At 38.6% G+C, this 20,338-nt stretch overlaps 1 protein-coding gene across 1 annotated transcript in view; it reads right to left on the minus strand.

The window, feature by feature from the left end:
• LOC124775640 (dual specificity mitogen-activated protein kinase kinase 6) overlaps positions 1 to 20,338 on the minus strand; it is a 50,320-nt gene that overhangs the window by 12,757 nt on the left and 17,225 nt on the right. The window contains exon 5 of the mRNA XM_047250468.1: positions 3,992 to 4,228. Within this exon, the coding sequence (XP_047106424.1) occupies positions 3,992 to 4,228 (237 nt within the window). The remainder of the gene's footprint in view (positions 1 to 3,991; positions 4,229 to 20,338) is intronic.

Genomic DNA, 20,338 nt, shown 5'->3' on the forward strand with positions numbered 1-20,338 from the left:
TTTTCAGTTCATTGACTGGCTAATTTCAGTACAAAACAGAGTGCACAGAAGTTGTATAAATTGAAACCTTTGAGTCTTGGGACCTTTCACAAATACATTTAGGAACCACTTAAAATGCTTTAAAAATGAGTCCCTTACTCATCTTTCAAAACTAAAATTATGTTAAATAAGGCTAGGTTTTGATTTTTTATGAGCCTGAGCCTGTCATGTGATAATGTGGTAGTAAAAGAGGTTTTATGTACGACAAAAAATTCAATTGTTTATAAAACCTGTTCAACCTAAAAGTGGAAGCTCTCCTTTTCAGTGAATGTAGAACCATATACTACGAATCAACAGAAAAAAAAGAAAAAAAAAAAATCAAAATTTTATTGATTTGCATTTTTAAAAATTTTCCATAAATTATAAAAAAGTTCGGAACACTATAGTAAAAGAACTTTACAATAAAATATCTAGAACTGTCCCAGAGACACAGCATTTTAAAAAAATTTCCAAAATTTGCATCTTCAAAATGGTATGCGCAGTGTTACCTTTGGAGGGCTGTAACTCAGAGCAGAATGTTTTTGGAGGAAACAAAAAAATGTGTGTTCCTTGGAGAAGAAATAAAAGCTCTGAGGTTCGTCGATGACATTGTAATTATGTCAGAGACAGCAAAGGACCTGGAAGAGCAGCTGAACGGAATGGACAGTGTCTTGATAGGAGGATGTAAGATGAACATCAACAAAAGCAAAACGAGGATAATGGAATGTAGTCAAATTAAATCAGATGATGCTGAGGGAATTAGATTAGGAAATGAGTCGCTTAAAGTAGTAAAGGAGTTTTGCTATTTGGGGAGCAAAATAACTGATGATGGTTGAAGTAGAGAGGATATAAAATGTAGACTGGCAATGGCAAGGAAAGCGTTTCTGAAGAAGAGAAATTTGTTAACATGGAGTATAGATTTGTGTGTCAGTAAGTCGTTTCTGAAAGTATTTGTATGGAAGTGAAACGTGGACAATAAATAGTTTAGACAAGAAGAGAATGGAAGCTTTCAAAATGTGGTGCTACAGAAGAATGCTGAAGATTAGGTGGGTAGATCACATAACAAATGAGGAGGTATTGAATAGAATTGGGGAGAAGAGGAGCTTGTGGCACAACTTGATGAGAAGAAGGGATCGGTTGGTAGGACATGTTCTGAGACATTGAGGGATCACCAATTTAGTATTAGAGGGCAGCATGGAGGGTAAAAATCATAGAGGGAGACCAAGAGATGAATACACTAAGCAGATTCGGAAGGATGTAGGCTGCAGTAGGTACTGGGAGATGATGAAGCTTGCACAGGATAGAGTAGCATGGAGAGCTGCATCAAACCAGTCTCTGGACTCAAGACAACAACAACAACAACAACAACAACAACATGCCTTTGGTTTCCATTATTTCATAAATTTCTCTAAAGATTTTTACATCTCTTACCACAATTGCAATATTGTCTGCATATGCACATATCTGATCGTACTTCATCATTACTGTTCCTCTCGTCTATTTTTCTTTTTTTCCCCTATCAGACAAGCAGTGGTAAGTTAAACAGGACTGCAGGGAAACAATCAGCCTGTTTCACTCATCTTTAACGTTAAAAGCTCTGTCATTTTGTTGTTCACCTTTACTTTTGCCTTTGTGGCCTTCAATGTAAGTTCACCTACCCTCCTTTGCTCATCTCATGTCCCCAAGCCTTTCAGGGCTTTATAAAATGCTGAATGTTTGAGATTAAGTTACAACCATGAAATACAAGGTCTTATGCAAGTGAAGGACATACTGAAGTTGGTTGAATCTCTAAGAATACAGCAGTTAGGACATGTGGAGAAGATGAGAGATGACAGGATTCCTAAACGATTAATAAGAGGCACACTGTATTCCACCAGAAGGAAGGGCCAACCAAGAGCTGGATGGCTGGACAATGTGTTGGCTGATCTCACAAAGATGAAAATTCAAGGATGAAAGAGAAAACCAGAGAAGAGTGAAGTATGTAGGTATCTCGCTGAGGAGGCCAAGGGTCATCAAGGGCTGTAACGTGAAAGAAGAGACGTTCCAATGCCTCAAATACTTCAAGGGCAGGAGACAATAACTAAACTGGAGTTGACAGAAAATTGAGAGGAATGTGTGACCCATACAGAATCAGTAAGAACTAAGTCTACAAATTGAAGACATGAAATTTGATCCCAGACTTTTTTTTCACACAACCTCAAAGAAATCTTATGAATTCATTATTTATATCAAATTTTATATGGTGTTCAAATTACATATCATTTTGGTCTCTCATTGTTTTGCTTGCTGCAGAGGACAAAATTGTACATTATTCATGGTTAATTTCTCCTGGACTTCTTGCACCTACTATTTGTCACTATCTAATGAGATTTATGAACATAAACTTGAATAATGTAGATGATTCAAAAACAAAAATGATAAAAAACTGGCCCTACAATAAATTTTTTGAAGTTGTGGTGCTGCTAGTCTTATTGACATAAATCCCTTTTATATTTTCATCTCAGTTTTTTCCACAAATTGTCCCATCTTTCACTTGTTTCCCTCTACAACATGCCACTATTTGGTATGAAGAATATTGGTAAGTGTGGAGAACCAAATGCTGAGAAGATGACTAGTATCACTGACATCAGTAACTGATTAGCTGTACTCAAGAATTACACAACACAATGACATTATGGTAGTCTTTCAGTGTAACATTTCTCTAAATATTTTAAATTTCTATTTTGTGACTGAAAAGTGTGTAAGTATACACTTCTCCATCAAGAACAGAAAAAAATATGCAACAATAGAACCTCGATTGAAATGGACTGAAAACAAACAGGAACATGACGATTACATAAAACAGGAGGAACTACAAAAAACAAAAAGTATTTTTAGTGAATTTGAATCTTTGAGGCTGAAGTTATGAAAAATTTAGGTACTATTAAAGTATTGTGGACAAAGTAAATAGGGGATCACTTAAAATATTTGACCTCATCAACCAACGAATTTTGCATGTATCAGGTTTGGCTTTAACCATTATTATTTGAGGTGGAGGAGGACTTCCACTGTCCCCTAGATATGCCTGATAAGAAAGGCAGTGATCAAGTACTGAAGCTACAAAGGTTGTGCCTCTTCAATGCTTATTTCCTCATCTATTATGTATGAATAAAGGTAGTGTGCTATATCCCAATAATGGGAATTACCAAATTGTTTCTCACCAAACCATCTCTCACAGCTAATATGAATATGTCTGGCAGATGCCCAGATGAAATGTTGTGCATGCTACAAAATTATGGGCAACTACATTCCCAAATCATCAAGCAGATAGAAGAAAGTGGAACACAGCATTAAGTAGCATAGATCTCTGGAGAGTCTCAAATGATATGTTTCAAATTTTCTTCCCTTTCAAATTATAAGTAACTAATTATAAGTAATCAGAAAAAGGTTGCAGGTATCCTGCATGCATGCAAAGAACCTCATTTCCCCATTTCTGTTTCTTCTATACTTCTATCATGTTTTACCTCGTCTTTCACTTTTAAAGTGTTATTTCTCTGGTTTTTAGATATTTCATGTTGTTAATACTTCAGTGCCATCCTGTCTGGTCATACCATGGGTTCCTGGGCAACTTTCACACCTACTACTTTAACCATAATTACCCCCCCCCCCCCCCAGCACCTTCAAAACCCCCTCCTCTAACCAGGAATGGAGCACCATGTTCACAAAGTTACATAAAAAGGTCAATTCTATACATATTTATCAATCCACTTGTCCACTTCTATACACATTTGTCAATCTGTTTTCATCAGTAAGTAGACTTTATCCTATGTATTCCCTTGTAACTTGTGTACTCTAGTCCGATAACATTGCCTACATTGCAATTGACAGTGCATGTATGTATGTATGAAATAAAATACAGATTCAACAGTTCATTTTTAAGCAACCACTAGTTTTCAAAACACGGTTATAAACAAACTTAGATGTAGATACTTACTGCAAATGTTATCTTGCAAAGGATATCTTCTGGGATTGTGCGATCATGCTTGTATACTTTGACATAAAATTTGTCAAGACTTGTGTCCATAACCTCCATGCAAATCCATACGTCACCCTCTCGAAATAATGCACCATAAAATTGAACTGTATATGGGCAATCAGAAGAGCGCATCGAGATATCTAGATCCATAAGCAGTCTTTTCTGTTCTTGGGTATTCACAGTAGCAGCTATTCTCTGGAAAATGGACACAAAAAGTGAATAAACTTTGACTTACATTAACAACAAATTAACTGCTTTTATACATGTAATGTATCTCAAATCTAAATAAATTAATAGTGTCTAAAGGAAAAATCACAAAGCTATGAACAGAATTCCATTTACATCAGAACTAGATAAATTCATTTTCTGGAGAATACTTTTAAAGGCATCTAACGCAAATTTTGATTTTCATATTTTTTCACTGCAATTAAAAAAATCATTGGAGTTTATGTCCAAAGTCTTATTCAAATTGCCAAATAATATTTACATGCAACATATTTTCCTCTGTCTCTAGTCTTCAATTGGCATAAGCCAGACGACTCTGAACAAAACAGTGTGATCCTGCAGGTGATATCCTTGTTAATACTTCAGTGTCATCATGTCTGGTCATACCATTGGTTCCTAGGCAACTTTCACACCTACTCCTTGGAAAGTCATATTTCCTTTAACCATAATACATCCGGCACCCCCACCCAGCACCTTGAAAACACCTTCCTCTAGCCAGGAATGGAGCACTATGTTCACAAGGCACGCTGTTCGGGAGTGGAATGGCAGGGAGACAGTATGATTGTGGTTCGATGAACCCTCTGCCACGCACTTAAATGTGAATTGCAGAGTAATCACAGGGCACTTTTAGCTTTAGTTACACAAAACAACGGGAGACGGAGAGGGAGAATAATTTTACAACCAAAGATAAGGAAACTCTTATTTTCAGTTTTATAAAGCAAAATAGTAGTTCACCAAGTGGTGGTAGAAGACACACATAAAAGACAGTTGTAACTGTCAAGCTTTCGGAGCCAGCAGCTCCTTTTTCTGGCAGAAGGGGAAGGAAGAGGGGTGAAGGAAAAGAAATGGAGATGTCTAGGACAAGGTGTAGATTTTGGGAAAGTCACTCAGAACCACAAGTCAGGAGAGATTTACCGTACAGGATGAGAACGAAAGAGTGTCCTTCCTTACAGGTGTAAGAAACTCTAGAATTTATTGAATTTATGAAAAAATGAATGAGCTGCTACATTTTAAACTTTGCGTTTAGAATTAACTCCAATTTTATATTTAAGTATCTCAATTTTTACCATAGTTTTTAACAGATTTGGATAAATCTAGAGTTCATGCACCTGTAAGTATGGCTTGTATGCTATGCAAAATTCATTGAAGAATTTCTCTTACTTATAATAAAGTATACCCGTAGCAAAAAATGCAGCCAATAGTAAGTGAAAAAAATGAAGAAATTCCACACTTAAAAATATTTATTTTGTTATGTTTTTGAACTTCCACTTCTATGAGAGTGAATCCTGAATCCTTCCTGGTCACCCTGACAAAGTTTTATGAATTTAATTGTAAAAGTATAGACACTGGAAATTAAAATGTCCTGTGGTGCCTCTCCTGCTCTAAGTTGGCCCATTTGTCATCCTACACCCCCTTTTAACTCGCTTTATTTCACTTGTAATACAAAATCCAATTCACAAAAAAGTGAGAGACCAAAAGCTGTGGTTCATACAGCAAGTATTTCCCAAAAGATCTGTTAAAAAGATGGTAAATATTGCATAGGCTTACAACTTCTTTAAGCTACAATTATTAGGAAACTGACAAATTTTTCAAGATTTTCCCTTGTGTTCATGAACCAGTCCCCTTAAGTGAATTTTCCTCCTTGCTGTTTCTTCAATTAGAGGCTACATTTTATTCATGCAAGTTTCAATTACTCTGAATGACCTGAAAAATAAACTTAATTTTCAGTTGCTGAAACTTTTCATGCACAAACAGCTTCCTTCAAAAAAGTCTGTATGACTCCAAGCATGAATAACAGAAGTGACATACACAAAAAGGGTGAAGAATATTTTATAGTTCTGATTCACTAAATCAAATTATCATCACATATATCAGTTTAGAATTTTCCCCGAGATGAAATAAGTAGGCTTGATGTAAAAGCAGATGCCACTATTAAAATGTTGTGTAAACCTGCGAAACTATTGAAGGCTATAGTAGACTCTCATAAGCAAGCATAGATGATGGTAGTTTTGCTAGTAGCTTTGGCCAGTTAAGATTGTAACCTCATTACCTATACATTACCCTCTCCCTTAAAACCCACATCCTTTCGTCTTTCCCTCTCCTTCCCTCCTTCCTGATGAAGCAACCGTTGGTTGCGAAAGCTTGAATATTTGTGTGTGGTTTTTTTTATTTTATTGTGCCTATCAACATAGCAGCACTTTCTCGTTTGGTAAGTTAAAGCTTCTTTGTTTTTATATATTTTTCCACAAGCGGAATTAGGACAGTAGTCTAAGCCTTGTTTCTGTGCCTCATTTTATCTCTGTGGTAGACATCCTCAGACGAACATTGAGCACAAAAACATGCCTTAGACCATGGTCTAATGCCCATAAAACCAATGGCAACAAGTTTATAAATATTAGCTGTGAAAGTATGTTGTTCTTTCCATCTCTACAGGAACAGATTGGTTGGAAGTATAGAGATTAAGGGACAAAAGTACGATTTATGGTACAAATTCATTGAGAACACAACTGCAAACCAAAAATAATAGTCATCTAAGGGTTGTACCTCACCATAAGGGAAATAGTATAACAAATGTTTAGAATACTGGTGACACTAAGATTTAAAGGCTCTTTTAAGAAACGTAAAAATGCAAGGAAAATTGGGCTCCTGTGTAGGAGAGCTGTGAGCATAGCAAGTATTGGAAATGTGAAATACAATAGAAGGTAAAAGAGAAGTACCTGTTTGGCAAGTGGGTTAGGCACAGTCGAAGGTTCCCCCCGTGACTCAACATGCAGTAGGAGGTATCCCTTACACTACCATCCCACTTGCCAACTTGAGTACTGTCTTGTCTTATCATTAAATAAAAGGCACACTCTTTGAGAAAGCATGAAACCTGTCCAGCTGACCTTTCATCAACAGTCAATACCAAGATCTTAAGGTCCTGCATACCTGAAAAGCCTAATATAACTTTGGTGTAAATGGTACAAGAGACATTTTCTGCTAACCACTACTTGAACTCAATAGACAATCATCACATCAGCTCAGAACACACGAAGACATTTATTGCACCCTCCCATGGTCTGGGTATTTAAGCCAAAACTTCTTGTCCGAGACATACAACATTCCACTGCCACACCCCAGTGGTAGGGGACTGACAGCACTTAGTATCCTCCAGCTCAGGAAATCCAAGTTTGCCATGCTTTTACATAACCATTACTGGCTCAACGCCTAGTTGGAGTATAAAGGATAGACAGAAATTAGACTTTCAAGACACAAACAGAAATGTTGTAGGGACTTTGGGCTCGTGTTCACCAAACAAACGCTCATAAAAAAACTCTTGACTACTCCCCCGCCCCTAGATCTCTACAGAGCAACTGTTGCCATCTGTAGTGATCAAACATAGGTTACAGATAAAAAGTGGAAAAGTTAAATCAGCATTGCCTGGGAGTAATAAGAACCATGCACCTTCCAAATGCAAGTTCACAAGCTAACCACTGCACCAAGTCCCTGTCAATGGTGTAGAGTACATAATGAAATGTGGTATCTGTTGATTTTATTAATTCTTTAAATCTAAATCTAGAGTTTTTGCTGAATATCATCTTATGTCAACATTATCACCAAAAGCACTTAATAGGCAAAGACCTGTATATTGTAATAAAAAAATAAAAAAATAATTTAAAAAAAAAACAATATTTTTCCACTACACTCTTAATCTATGAGAGAATGCCTAAATACATTACTTTATTTGACATGAAAGAAATATTTTCACATTTTATCATGGATAACTAATACTTCTGCTGACAGTATGCTCAGATAAACGTCTATCTGTAACACTTCAAAATGATTTCATACATAATTGCAGTAGTCAGTATTATCAACCACTGTTTAGATCAATCAGAAGCCCATGGTCGGGGGATACTGCTGCTGACTCGCAATCACAAAACTCCAAGTTTGATTCCCAACTGGGCAGGAAATTCTCTTTTTCAGAACTGGATGTGTTATTTCACCATCAGCCGAAATGGCGTCAAAATGACTTGTACCAGGCAGCCGAACTGACCAGAAGGGGACTCCTGGGAAAAAATATCATATACACATTTCTTTTTCTTTTCCTTTTTTTATACGATCAGTGATATATTCTTGAACCGTGTGGACACTATCCCAGAAAGGTATGATCAATCTGTCCAATTTCCCACCCTAGTGGAAAACATCTCACCTGTAGGGTCTGTAGAACTACATACATCCCAGGACTTGACAAAGTTGCAAAAGCACTGCTGGAGAAACATGAACTATTCAATGAAGACCCTCCTCTGTAGAAACAATTCAAACAGGTGAACAATTATCTTCCTCCACAAAAGAAAATCGGTGCAAACTAGTGACACAGACACGAAGCACAGTAGTCATCAAGCACAGAAACTCACGAAAATCCTCAGTGATGACCACACCGGAGTTTCCGCCGAAATGTATAATGTAATCGCAGCTCATTATTTGCTACTAAATGGCAAAACCAAATACGATCTGAAAGGATGAAGCTACAAACATACGTTGAATAAAAGACTGCCCTTTCACTTTCGTGGAACTAGAGGATGAAGAATAACAAAGCTACAGGCCTAGACGACCTATGAGTTGCACAAAGTGATTCGGATGGGGCTAGACCATCACAAACTCGCAAAGATGTATACAGTCACAAGGGACAGCCAATTAATGCAGTTCTTCCAAAGCCTACTACAAAACAGGCCATTTTTTCTCACACTGAACAGCAACAAAAGCTGATGGAGAATCCAGAAGACCAGTCTTCATCAAGGCAGTGTGCTGTCATCACTGCTGCACAGTATAATTTATGCCAACAATTTAGCAGTTGCAGTCCGAGGAAGACCGTTTCAGGAGGTAGAAATGAAAATGACCGCAGTCCTTCAAGATCTGCAGAATACTATGACAACAACCATTTAAAGCCTAAACCATCCAAAGCAAGTCTGTGCATTTCACTTGAGAAACAGTTAAGCTAAGAAAAAAACTAAGTAACTTGGACGGGAACACAGCTACAACACTGGGACATCCCTTCATACCTCTGAGTAAAACTAATGCACAATTACTTTCCACTATCATTGTGGTTACATGAAGTTCAAAGTCTGCACTAATATTATACTCGCGCTCACTACAGCACACCAGGCTCATTGACACCATTAATGAGACAGGCAACATCGTAACTGGTTGCCTACAACCGACTCCAGTTGACATAGTTTACCATCTTGCAGGCTTAGCACCCTCAGATATTAGGTGAATAACAGTGGCAGATGTTGAGAAAAAACGGGAAAACTATTTCGGGCATTTCATATTTGGAAGCAAAGCACCACATCGCACATGCTAGGCTGAAGTCTAGACAGAGCTTTCTTCGAACAACTAAATACAACTGTGGCAGAATAATGCAACTTGAAGTAATAGCCAAAACCTAAAGAAAGAGTCTGCTGCTGGTTTCCTATTACAACTAGCACATGCAGAAGACACTGAACAGACTGCAAACTGGTGTGATGTGGTGCAAACGAAACTTGAAGTGGTGCGGCTGCAATAGTGGAGACGCAACTTGCAAATGGGGAGGATGCTGAGCAAATCTTTGTCTGCCTGAAGCCTGCATGCTGAATGACATGGTTTCAGCAAATGTTCCAGCAATGAAGACTGCCATATTCTGTTCCCTGAAATCAATTTTACACGTACGAAGTCTTGTGTATTTATTGTAGATATGTTTTGAATTTGTATGTAATTGTACTTTCCTGACCTGGATACAAAAATAATAATTACATTCTTGCACTTTAGCAATAGTCCAGTTTGAGTAAAGAAATATACTGCAATAATCATGGTTGACATGGTCATAATGTACTGTCATCAAATGGACAGCTTAAATGCAGTTTTCCAAAAATACACCAGACTTAAAATTTACTCAGAAACAATGACAGAAAATGTCAATATTGCAATGGAATGAAGAAAGATTCAGGTACACATGGTGTCAATGATGGGACCACTGAAATGGTTCATTGCACCACCTCATTCTATTGTTAGTTTGGCCATGACATATTAAGCAAGTCAACCACTCTTAAACTTTTTGATACATGGCAGATGGAGATGTGAAGCAGTACAGAGAGTAGCTTTTCAGCTACCACTTCTTCCAGTTTAAGCACACACTTGTACACACATACATTTAAACATATCCTTTGCAGCTACATGGAGTGTTTATGAGTAGATGCTTTGACTGACAGAGGGCCAATGGGATCGAAACTACTGATATTTTCTGCCCCTTTTATGATAATCCATGAAGAATATTGTGAGATACTATTTGAACACTTTATGCAAGAACTCTAACTTGTGACAGCTTCATTATCAAAGCAGTAGGCAGCTGAGAAATATGCCAGTGAGGGCTGAAGTGGAGAAACACTCCTTACCCTCGCACCCTTCCACCCTGTGGCTGCCATTGGTCTGTGTTACTGGCCATCCTGAAAATACTGTCTTACCAATAGACTTCAATGTCAGCCTTGTTGGGTTTCACTGTCATTTATGATCCCCCAGTTGACTTTTTTTATGTACAGCAGCAATTAGAAATGGTGAAACGTCTAGCAAAATGTACATGCAAACATCATATACACACTACAAGCAAGAAATAAATGACAAAAGCCTATATTTAACTGAATAAAACAACATTTATTGCAAGGGTTGGGGGACAGTGAGGCAAGAAAAATCATTTCAGTTGCTGCATACACAGTACTAATATTAATAGATATCGACACAGCAGCTACTGATACCACCTATATATAAAGTATTAGACCAACATTAATCTGGATTGGTTGGTTGGTTGAGGATTAAGGGACTAAACAGTGAGGTCATCATTCCTTTGGACCAGGGATAGTTCATCCGGATTTTGTGACGTCTACCAGGGTCATGTTCAGATGTACAGGAGCAGTAAAATCTAAGCACTGAAGACAACACTGATGTCATGGCTGAGAAATAATTTACAGAGATGTATGTGTACTGGGCTAATACATCGATTGAAGGAGCAGAGGTGTGTGTGTGTGTGTGTGTGTGTGTGTGTGTGTGTGTGTGTGTGTGTGTGTGTGTTTTTCAGAGCTCAATTATGGTGAGAGAAACCCCATATGCATCTGACTCCTACCAACCCAATTACGGGTTAAGACAGTAATATAGCATAGATTGCATTCTAGGTGGGACATTCAGAACTGTGAGGAAGCTAAAAATGTAGTGGACATCAGGTTGGACTGTCGAGAATAAAACAATGGCAGCAGATGGATGTCCCTGGGGCTCTGTATGTGATAAGAGCTGTCCCATCCCTGATCCATACAATCAAGGCATTTAACAGCTCCCACTATTCAACAGAGAGCAATCACTAAGAGGGGAAACTGGGTGCAGCAGAAAGAGGCAAACCACAGCTGAAAGCAATTAAAACAGAGTAAAAAAGGGATGAAAGAGGCAGCGTGGAGGGCCAGAGGGAGGGGGGCATTCCACTAGGACAGGAGCTACTGTCTGTAAGGATGTGGGAGATGGTTTGTTGCGTATAATAAAACTATGGGTTAGTCTGGTATGACCAATGCAGGTGGATTCCATTTGGAACAGGAGGAGGAACACCATGCAACAGTAGTCTCCTTGATAGTACAGAGTTTTATTAGAAGGGCAGTAGCCCACTGTATAATGTTCCACCTCTATACGAGAAAAGGCCGTAATTGCACCCGCACATCCACACCTGTGATCATCGAAACAAATGTGTGGTGGATTATCACCTCTTTAGCCAAATGGTTAGTCAGTTCATTCCTATGGAATACCAACATGACCTGTGACCTAGAGAAAAAACAGCTGAGCAGGCAGTATAACTAATGACAGAGGTCGTAAGTAGCACATATCACAGAGTGATGAGAGAAACAGTGGTCAATGTTGAGATTGCTTAGTGAGTCAATGCAAATTAAAACACAGTCAATGGCAGCTTGTTTAATAAAATGCAGGGCTTTGTTAATGGCTATCAGCTCCACAATACAAACACTGTGTGTTTCCAGCATTTAATGTTGCACCTGACAAGTGAGACAAGTAAAAGAAAAAAAATATTCCACCTTATCCATGGTTTTAGAGCCATTGTGTAAATGATGGTAGCACCTTGCTACTCTAGGAGAACTGAAAGGGTCACGTGTCTAAAGGTCGGGGGGGGGGGGGGGGGGGGGGGGGGGGGGGGGCGCGATCGGAATTTGAGGACTGTGGAATATGCAGGCCCTAATTCATGGCCTTGGTACCAACCAAGGGGGGTAGTGTGGAAAAACGCAAGGAGTAGATTTCAAGGTGCTTAGGCAGAGATCTCGGGAGATGGCTGCAGGGTGCATTCCAACTGGGGACTCCGTCGAGGGCAGACGGCAGGGGCAATGCCCCTCTTATGCAAAACGAACATGATACATTGGATGATGAAATTGTCAGATGGTGTTGCATATAACAACAGTTGGTACCATCAGCTGAAGAGAGAAGACTTCCACTTTAGCAAGGCAACTGTCTACGGGACTAATCTGTAAGGCACCAGTGGCCAGTTAAACACTATGATGGTAGACTGGATCAAACAATTTCAAAGCTGAAGGTGCCACAGAGCCATAAACCTGACAACCACAATTCAGTCAGAATGAGACTAGTGATTGTAGTGAAGCGCTTTGTCACCAAAATAGACATGGAGCTAACTATTCACAACTCTGGTGGGGTTTGATTTCTGTCTCCATGCTGGAAAGTGCGTTCCCATTTATTGCCGGATCATGTTAAGACTGCTTCCATTTCTTCTAAATTTTGATGTCGCACTGCCAGCACCTATCCACCGGTGTATCAAAATTTTCGACATCTACTTTCAGGCATATTGGAGATGTAAAGGTTAAACAACATAGGGTGAGGACAAATCCATGAGGTAGCCTATCATTTAGTGTCTTTGAAGAGCTTATCTGGCAGGTCATTCAGGGTCACACTGGCAACAAGATAAGCTCTTCAAAGGTATTAAATGGCAAACTACATCAGAGATCTGTCCTTGCTCCATTGCTGTTTAATCTGTACATCTCTGATGCCTGAAACTCGATCTCTTAAGTTTGGGTATGGGAGCTGGCAGTGTGATGCTTGGAAGTGATAACGAATGTATTGTTGCAAATCACCTTGCCCAAGGCCTTTTCTTTTAAAATGGTAAGTTCAAATAGCATTATTTTGGAAATTTATATCATCACTTTATTATTGCTGTTTTTATAGATGGGGTTATAAGGAACTACTTTGCAAACAAACATAACCTAACATATATTTTGCTCTTTAAATGTCATTAAAAGTGCCACAGTTTCACTCAAAAGGCTTTAAGAAAAGTCCATGTTAAGTTCTTGAGGCAAATGACTAATGTTGAAGGCACATCTTTACTATGTCTGATTAACATTATCAACATTCGGAGAAGACTGAACATGAAACACAATGATCAAGAGTGAAGTAAAAGGCAAGTTTTGGTAACCTACTGTTTACCCTCTGACAATGAAAACTTGGAGGTGTGCAGCAGATCATTTAAAGACATGTTAGGACTAACACACAGATTGAAAAACTGAAGGGGGAGAACATGTCTTCAGAAACACCAGTGAAATAAACCAAACACACACAGTCACAAAGTGAAATAAACTCAAATTGAAACTTGTAAAAAGAAAGCTATACTCCTCTCCTAAATCATCAAAACATTAGTTTAGTGATGGCCTCAACATTTACAGGATGTACAGGGTGTTCAAACTCAACAAAAACAATGATCATAGCTTGTTATTTCGTAGGTATCATGATGATACTTGTATGATTTGGGACTGAAAAAGATGAAAATCAAATGTGCAGTTGGGTCAGAAAAGTTTTCTTCTACACTGTGGCAAAAACTACATCCATGCAAAGCTGGAAAGGCTACAAAAGCTCTCAACTCTGACAACACCGAATCCGAATCATGTATGCCCTTGAGTACATCATCAACTTTGAGTGTCGACATGCAATAAGTTATTTCCATTCCTATACTAATACATTCCAACTTGTTTTACTGTCAGCAACTTTCAAATTATAGCTTGCACCCTCACATTGATGACACAGGGCAAAATTTCATGTGCTGTGGCATGGAGTATTGCTGAATGTGGTGTGAACGAGATCACTTCTTGTGTGCTGAAAGTTCTTTCTTCCAGTATCAATGAGAAATGAAATTTGCAAATAATGTGTGATAATGTGCAGGGCAGAGTAAGAATCAAATAATATCAATTGTTATGACTTAAGCTGTTGCAAAAAAATTTAAATTCCCGGTTTCTGAATAATTCCATGTGCCCATTGACCAGGATTTTTAAATAACTGAAAAGACAAAAAAGTAGTGTAGGAATATGATTCCAGGCGAAGTAGATGAAATGATTCACAGTGCTAAAGTCTTCCACCAGCCCTATGAAGTAATGATACTGACATTAGAAGACTTTTTGACTCTCCTGCTGTAGCCGATAAATGTCTGGATGTGACTTCTCTAAGATAAGCACTCTCAGCTGGATTCAAATTTCAAGAGAATATTTCCTTATGATTAAAGCGAGGCAGCCATTCAATCAGCTTGAAATATGGAAAGAATAACATATTCAAAAGCTATCAGTTGTCAACACCATCATCAATCTTCAGAGTTTGCAGTCCTTAGGGGAATAATATTCCTGAATGTGGCAAACGAAAAGACTTATCACTAATAACGGACTTTGTGGATGAAAAGTGTCTTCTATTTTACAGGGAACTTGTACCTAACAAAGAGTTTAATGTAGGAGAATTCACTGAATTGAACTTTCTATTCTGTGGATGTATGAACTAATTTCCACTCCCGGGATTGGAATGACTCCTTACCCTCTCCCTTAAAACCCACATCCTTTCATCTTTCCCTCTCCTTCCCTCTTTCCTGATGAAGCAATCGTTGGTTGCGAAAGCTGGAATTTTGTGTGTATGTTTGTGTGTCTATCAACCTGCCAGCACTTTTGTTTGGTAAGTTACATCATATAAAAAAAACAAAGATGATGTGACTTACCAAATGAAAGTGCTGGCAGGTCGACAGACACACAAACAAACACGAACATACACACAAAATTCAAGCTTTCGCAACAAACTGTTGCCTCATCAAGAAAGAGGGAAGGAGAGGGAAAGACGAAAGGATGTGGGTTTTAAGGGAGAGGGGTAAGGAGTCATTCCAATCCCGGGAGCGGAAAGACTTACCTTAGGGGGAAAAAAGGACGGGTATACACTCGCGCGCACATACACACATATCCATCCACACATATACAGACACAAGTCTTTAAATATGTCTGCTTGTGTCTGTATATGTGTGGATGGATATGTGTGTGTGTGTGTGTGTGCGTGTGCGTGTGCGTGTGCGTGTGCGTGTGCGTGTGCGTGTGCGTGTGCGTGTGCGTGTGCGTGTGCGTGTGCGTGTGCGTGTGCGTGTGCGTGTGCGTGTGCGTGTGCGCGCGCGAGTGTATACCCATCCTTTTTTTCCCCCCCCTAAGGTAAGTCTTTCCGCTCCCGGGATTGGAATGACTCCTTACCCTCTCCCTTAAAACCCACATCCTTTCGTCTTTCCCTCTCCTTCCCTTTTTCCTGAAGAAGCAACCGTTGGTTGCGAAAGCTTGAATTTTGTGTGTATGTTTGTGTGTCTATCAACATGCCAGCACTTTCATTTGGTATCAGCGTCATCACAAACTATTTTTTGCTTCTCCTTAAAAAATTTCGCTTTTTTACTTACTACCTTTCCCTACAAAATTCCCTACATAAAACTAATACTGCTAATGAGAGCTTACCAACTGCACAAAATAGCACGCAAAGGCCAAAAGTTGTCAGTAACAAATTAGTTCTCATTTTGCTTGCTTACTGAACAGAAATACTATTCTAGGAAGAAAAGAACTGCTTGAGTTCAATGGAAGGATGATATTCTATTAATCATAAGTAACTGTTAGAAAATGTTGCAGTCATTTTCATCCAAACAGCCAATTTAATTTTGGTAGCATTCGGGCAAATTTCATTTGCATGCTATTTAATAAATCAAAAATTAACTTTTATGATATGTAAACATGTTGATATGTGGCAGCACACTGAATACAGGGATGCTTCTTGCATGACATCTACAATCATAAACAAAGGATATGATGTAAATGTGAGGATAGTGCATGGCATGTGCTGTATTGGTAGATGTTGTTATTGAACTTGAAATAAACACGGGGTTACGGTTCGAAAGTGAACATAAATGCTTTTATTAACATGCACAGAACAAATTTAACACAATGGTAGACAAAACCCATCCATGTTAATAGGAACATGTATAAGCGTCTGTAGCAACTGCGGCAAAGATAAATATGTAGCAGGGGCATCAATTCTAAGTTCCAACGCCCCCACTAGAAGCGATGTCTCTCAGTACTTCATTCTCCGAGTCCGAATTCTTGTGTTGGTTGCTGACGTCTGGTTCTTGGCAATAGCTTTGTCGTCATATCTGCAAGCATTCCATTTGCGGAAATTTGCTCCACTGTGATTTCTCCTGTATCTCTCTTTTCCCTGATGAAATGATGCCTGGTGTCAATGTGTTTAGTGCGACCTTTGCATCCACTTGTCTTTGACAGATCAAGTGCACCTTTGCTGTCGCAAAACAATCTTATCGGACCCTCTTTTGGGAAAGGGGATATCTCTCTTTGCAGACCTTGCAGCCAAAGTGCTTCCTGACATGCAGAAGTTAAAACTATGTATTCTGCTTCTATCACCAAGAGAGCTACTGCTGGTTGTTTTTCACTATTCCATGAAATTGCTGCACCTTGTGACATAAATAAAAAACCAGTGGTTGATTTTCTATCTCCAATGTCCCCAGCCCAGTCAGCATCAGTATATCCTGTGATATCATGATCTTATTTGGAAAATTGTAGCTTGAAGTATTTAGTTCTCTTTATATACCTTAGGATTCGCTTTACAGCTTGCCAGTGGGATATTCCAGGGTTATTATTAAACCAACTCAACTCCAATTGTGTAACTAGATCTGGTAAAGTACCTAGCTGTGCAAAAGTCAGGCTACCTATGGCTTCTTTATATGGGACTTTCTTCATGGTATCTCTTTTTCTCTCTGTTTTTGGGCTCATTTCATGAGTTAATACTTTGTTATTGTCAAGCAGAGTGGATACTGGATTACAGTCTTCCATGTTATACTTTCATAAAATCTGATTTATGTAATGAGTCTGATCCAACCATAAAAGTCCAAGCTTACGATCTCTTGTCACTCGGATCCCTAGACAATTGGATACTTCTCCAAGGTCCTTTAGTTTAAGTTGTTCCTTTAGTTGTTCTTTAAATGCAATTTTCTGTTGCATACTGTTACAAAATATCAGCATGTCATCTATGTTAATAGCTACACTTCATAAATCACTTCCTTGGTTTCTGTGATACACATGGATCAGTGGTGGACCGGCTGAAATTTAAACTTCGTCCAGTTTGATATTCCAACAGTGACTTCCCTGTTTATGTCTATACACTGCTTTCTTGAGTCTTAATACCTTCATATTTGACTGTTTTTGTCACATAGTCAATTGTGGGAATTTTAACATAAATTTCTTCTTTCAAATCATCTTGCAAAAATGCTGTCACCACACCACAATGCTCAATGTCCAAGTAGTATTTAGCAGTTAGAATAAAAACAAATATCTGAGTGGACTGTATTGTATCACTGGTGAGTATGTTTCTTCATAGTCTAAACCTTTTAACTCGTGAACATCCCTTAACTACAAGTTGAGCTTTATGGCAAATTACCTGTCCTTTTAAGTATCTTTTTATCTTACAGACCCACCTAGCATCAATTGCTTTTTTTGCCTTGAGGCAGGATAGCTCATGGCCAAGTTTTATTTTCCGCATGCGACTTCAATTCTTCTTCTATTGCTTGAAATCATTTATCTGAATCTTTGGTTTGCAAAGCTTCTTCCAAAGTTGATGGCTCTGATTCTTGCGAATCTTCTTTAGTACAACAGGTCACATAATCATCCATCTTCTTCGATATGGGTATTCTGGAAGATCATCTTAGCACTTGAGGCAGTTCTGATTCTTCTTCTATTTCACTTGAGCCTGTTTCTTCTGAAATGCTGTTATCTGATCTTTTGTCCCTTGAGTCATCTTGAATCCTAATGTTCTCCTCCTTATTTGTGAATGGAATAAATATATGATTTGGTTCCAGCAAACGATCACATGTTCCTGGCTTGTTATTACTCTCTCGGATTATTTCTTCTGTAAATATCACATCTCTGGATTTAATGATTCTTTGTTGAACCTGATGGAACAACCGGTATGCCTTGCTGTCTTCACAGTGTCAGACAAGTATGCTCTGAACACATTTCTTGTCCCATTTGTGCCTAATGGTTTTTGGTATGTGGACAGATGCCTTACTGCCGAATAATCTTAGATATCAGAGGTCAGGTTTCTTTCCTGAGAAAGCTTCCTCTGGCGTTATGTTGTTCAAAGCTATTGTCAGTGATCTGTTGATGAGAAACTGCGGTGGAGACTGCTTCTCCCCATAAATTCGTAGGTAATTTCGCTTCAAATAACATACATCTTGCCTTTTCCACAATTGTTCTATTGTACCTTTCTGCAACACCATTTTGTTCTGGAGTGTAGGGAACAGTGGTTTCATGCTTAACTCCTTCTTCCCTTAAAAATTTCATCAGTCTTTCGTTTACATATTCTTTTCCATTATCAGTTCGCAAGATACAAAGCCTTTCGCCTGACTGATTCCCTATGAATTTATAAAATTGTGTATAATGTCAGGTATTTGGTATTTATTGCTTACAGTGTACAAAAATCTCCACCAATCTATGTGGTTTGCATTGGACCACACAAATCTGATTGCACTAACTCCAAAATTCTTTTATCTCTAGAAGTGGAGTGAGGAAAGGAAAATCTAGTTCGCTTACCTTCTAGGCTCGTAACGCACGGAGTGTCGACAGCTCCTTTACATTTGATGCCATTAGCCAAACCGTTTCATAATTCTTCTATCGCATCTGAGTGTAGGTGGCCTAATCTTCTGTGCCATAGATTCGCATCAATAGACAAGGATGCATATTTTGTTTCTGCACACTGATTACTTGGTTGGTCCAGCCTATACATTCTGTTGATTGATGATGCTGTAGGTATCAATTTCTTCCCTGTATCTCAAATGCGACAGCCTCTATTGTCAAAAATGACTGAGTAACCCTGTTGCACTATTTTGCTTACAGAAAGTAAACTTGTACTCAGCTGAAGAACATAAAGTACATCTGTCACCTTAATATTTATTTTCTCTTGGCCTGTCACAGCTTTAATATATGTGCAACCTGTTCCTTTAATGGGAAAATTTTCATTGTTGGTCACAGCCACTTGTGAACTGGGAACTGGGAACTAACGATACGAAATTTAAATCACATGGATGGTTTGACATGTGAGCTGACGCACCAGAATCCACAAATCAGTCTTTGTATATAGCTTTAGTTGACGGTGGCATCATGAATAATCCCTTGTAACCAGATTCTTCAGTTACTGATTTTTTGCTTGTCTTGTTTTTACTGTGACAGTTTTGCGCTGTGTGTCCATATTTGTTGCAGTTTCAACATCTTGGACCTCTGGGATTGTGGTGTAAGCTGATTCGCTTTTCTTTATTCGCCTGGAGAGCCACATCATTAACATACGAGTTGCCACATGCTTCATCCTTTACTTCCAGTAGTAATTTGTTTTTAATGGAATCGCCCATTATCGGCATGTTGGAGTTCTCTAAACCCATTATCATTGGTTTGTACATATTAGGCAGCCCAGGTAACAAGAGACATCCCATCCACTCGTCTTTCACTTCAAAGTTAAGATCAGTCAATTTATTTGACGTTGAAATTATTCTCAACACACATTCTTCCACAGATGAACAGTTCTCTAATCGTGTTGTTAAAAGCATTCTCAACAAGCCTATTCTTTGATAAAGTCCTGAATCCTCGCCAGTTTGTTTTAATTTATCCCACACTTCTTTTGCAGATGACGTGCTCTGCAGATGCACATAAATAGCAGGATCAACTAATAAGATTATTGTGGCCCTTG

The sequence above is a fragment of the Schistocerca piceifrons genome, chromosome 2 (genome assembly GCF_021461385.2).
Source record: "Schistocerca piceifrons isolate TAMUIC-IGC-003096 chromosome 2, iqSchPice1.1, whole genome shotgun sequence".
Lineage (NCBI taxonomy): Eukaryota > Metazoa > Arthropoda > Insecta > Orthoptera > Acrididae > Schistocerca > Schistocerca piceifrons.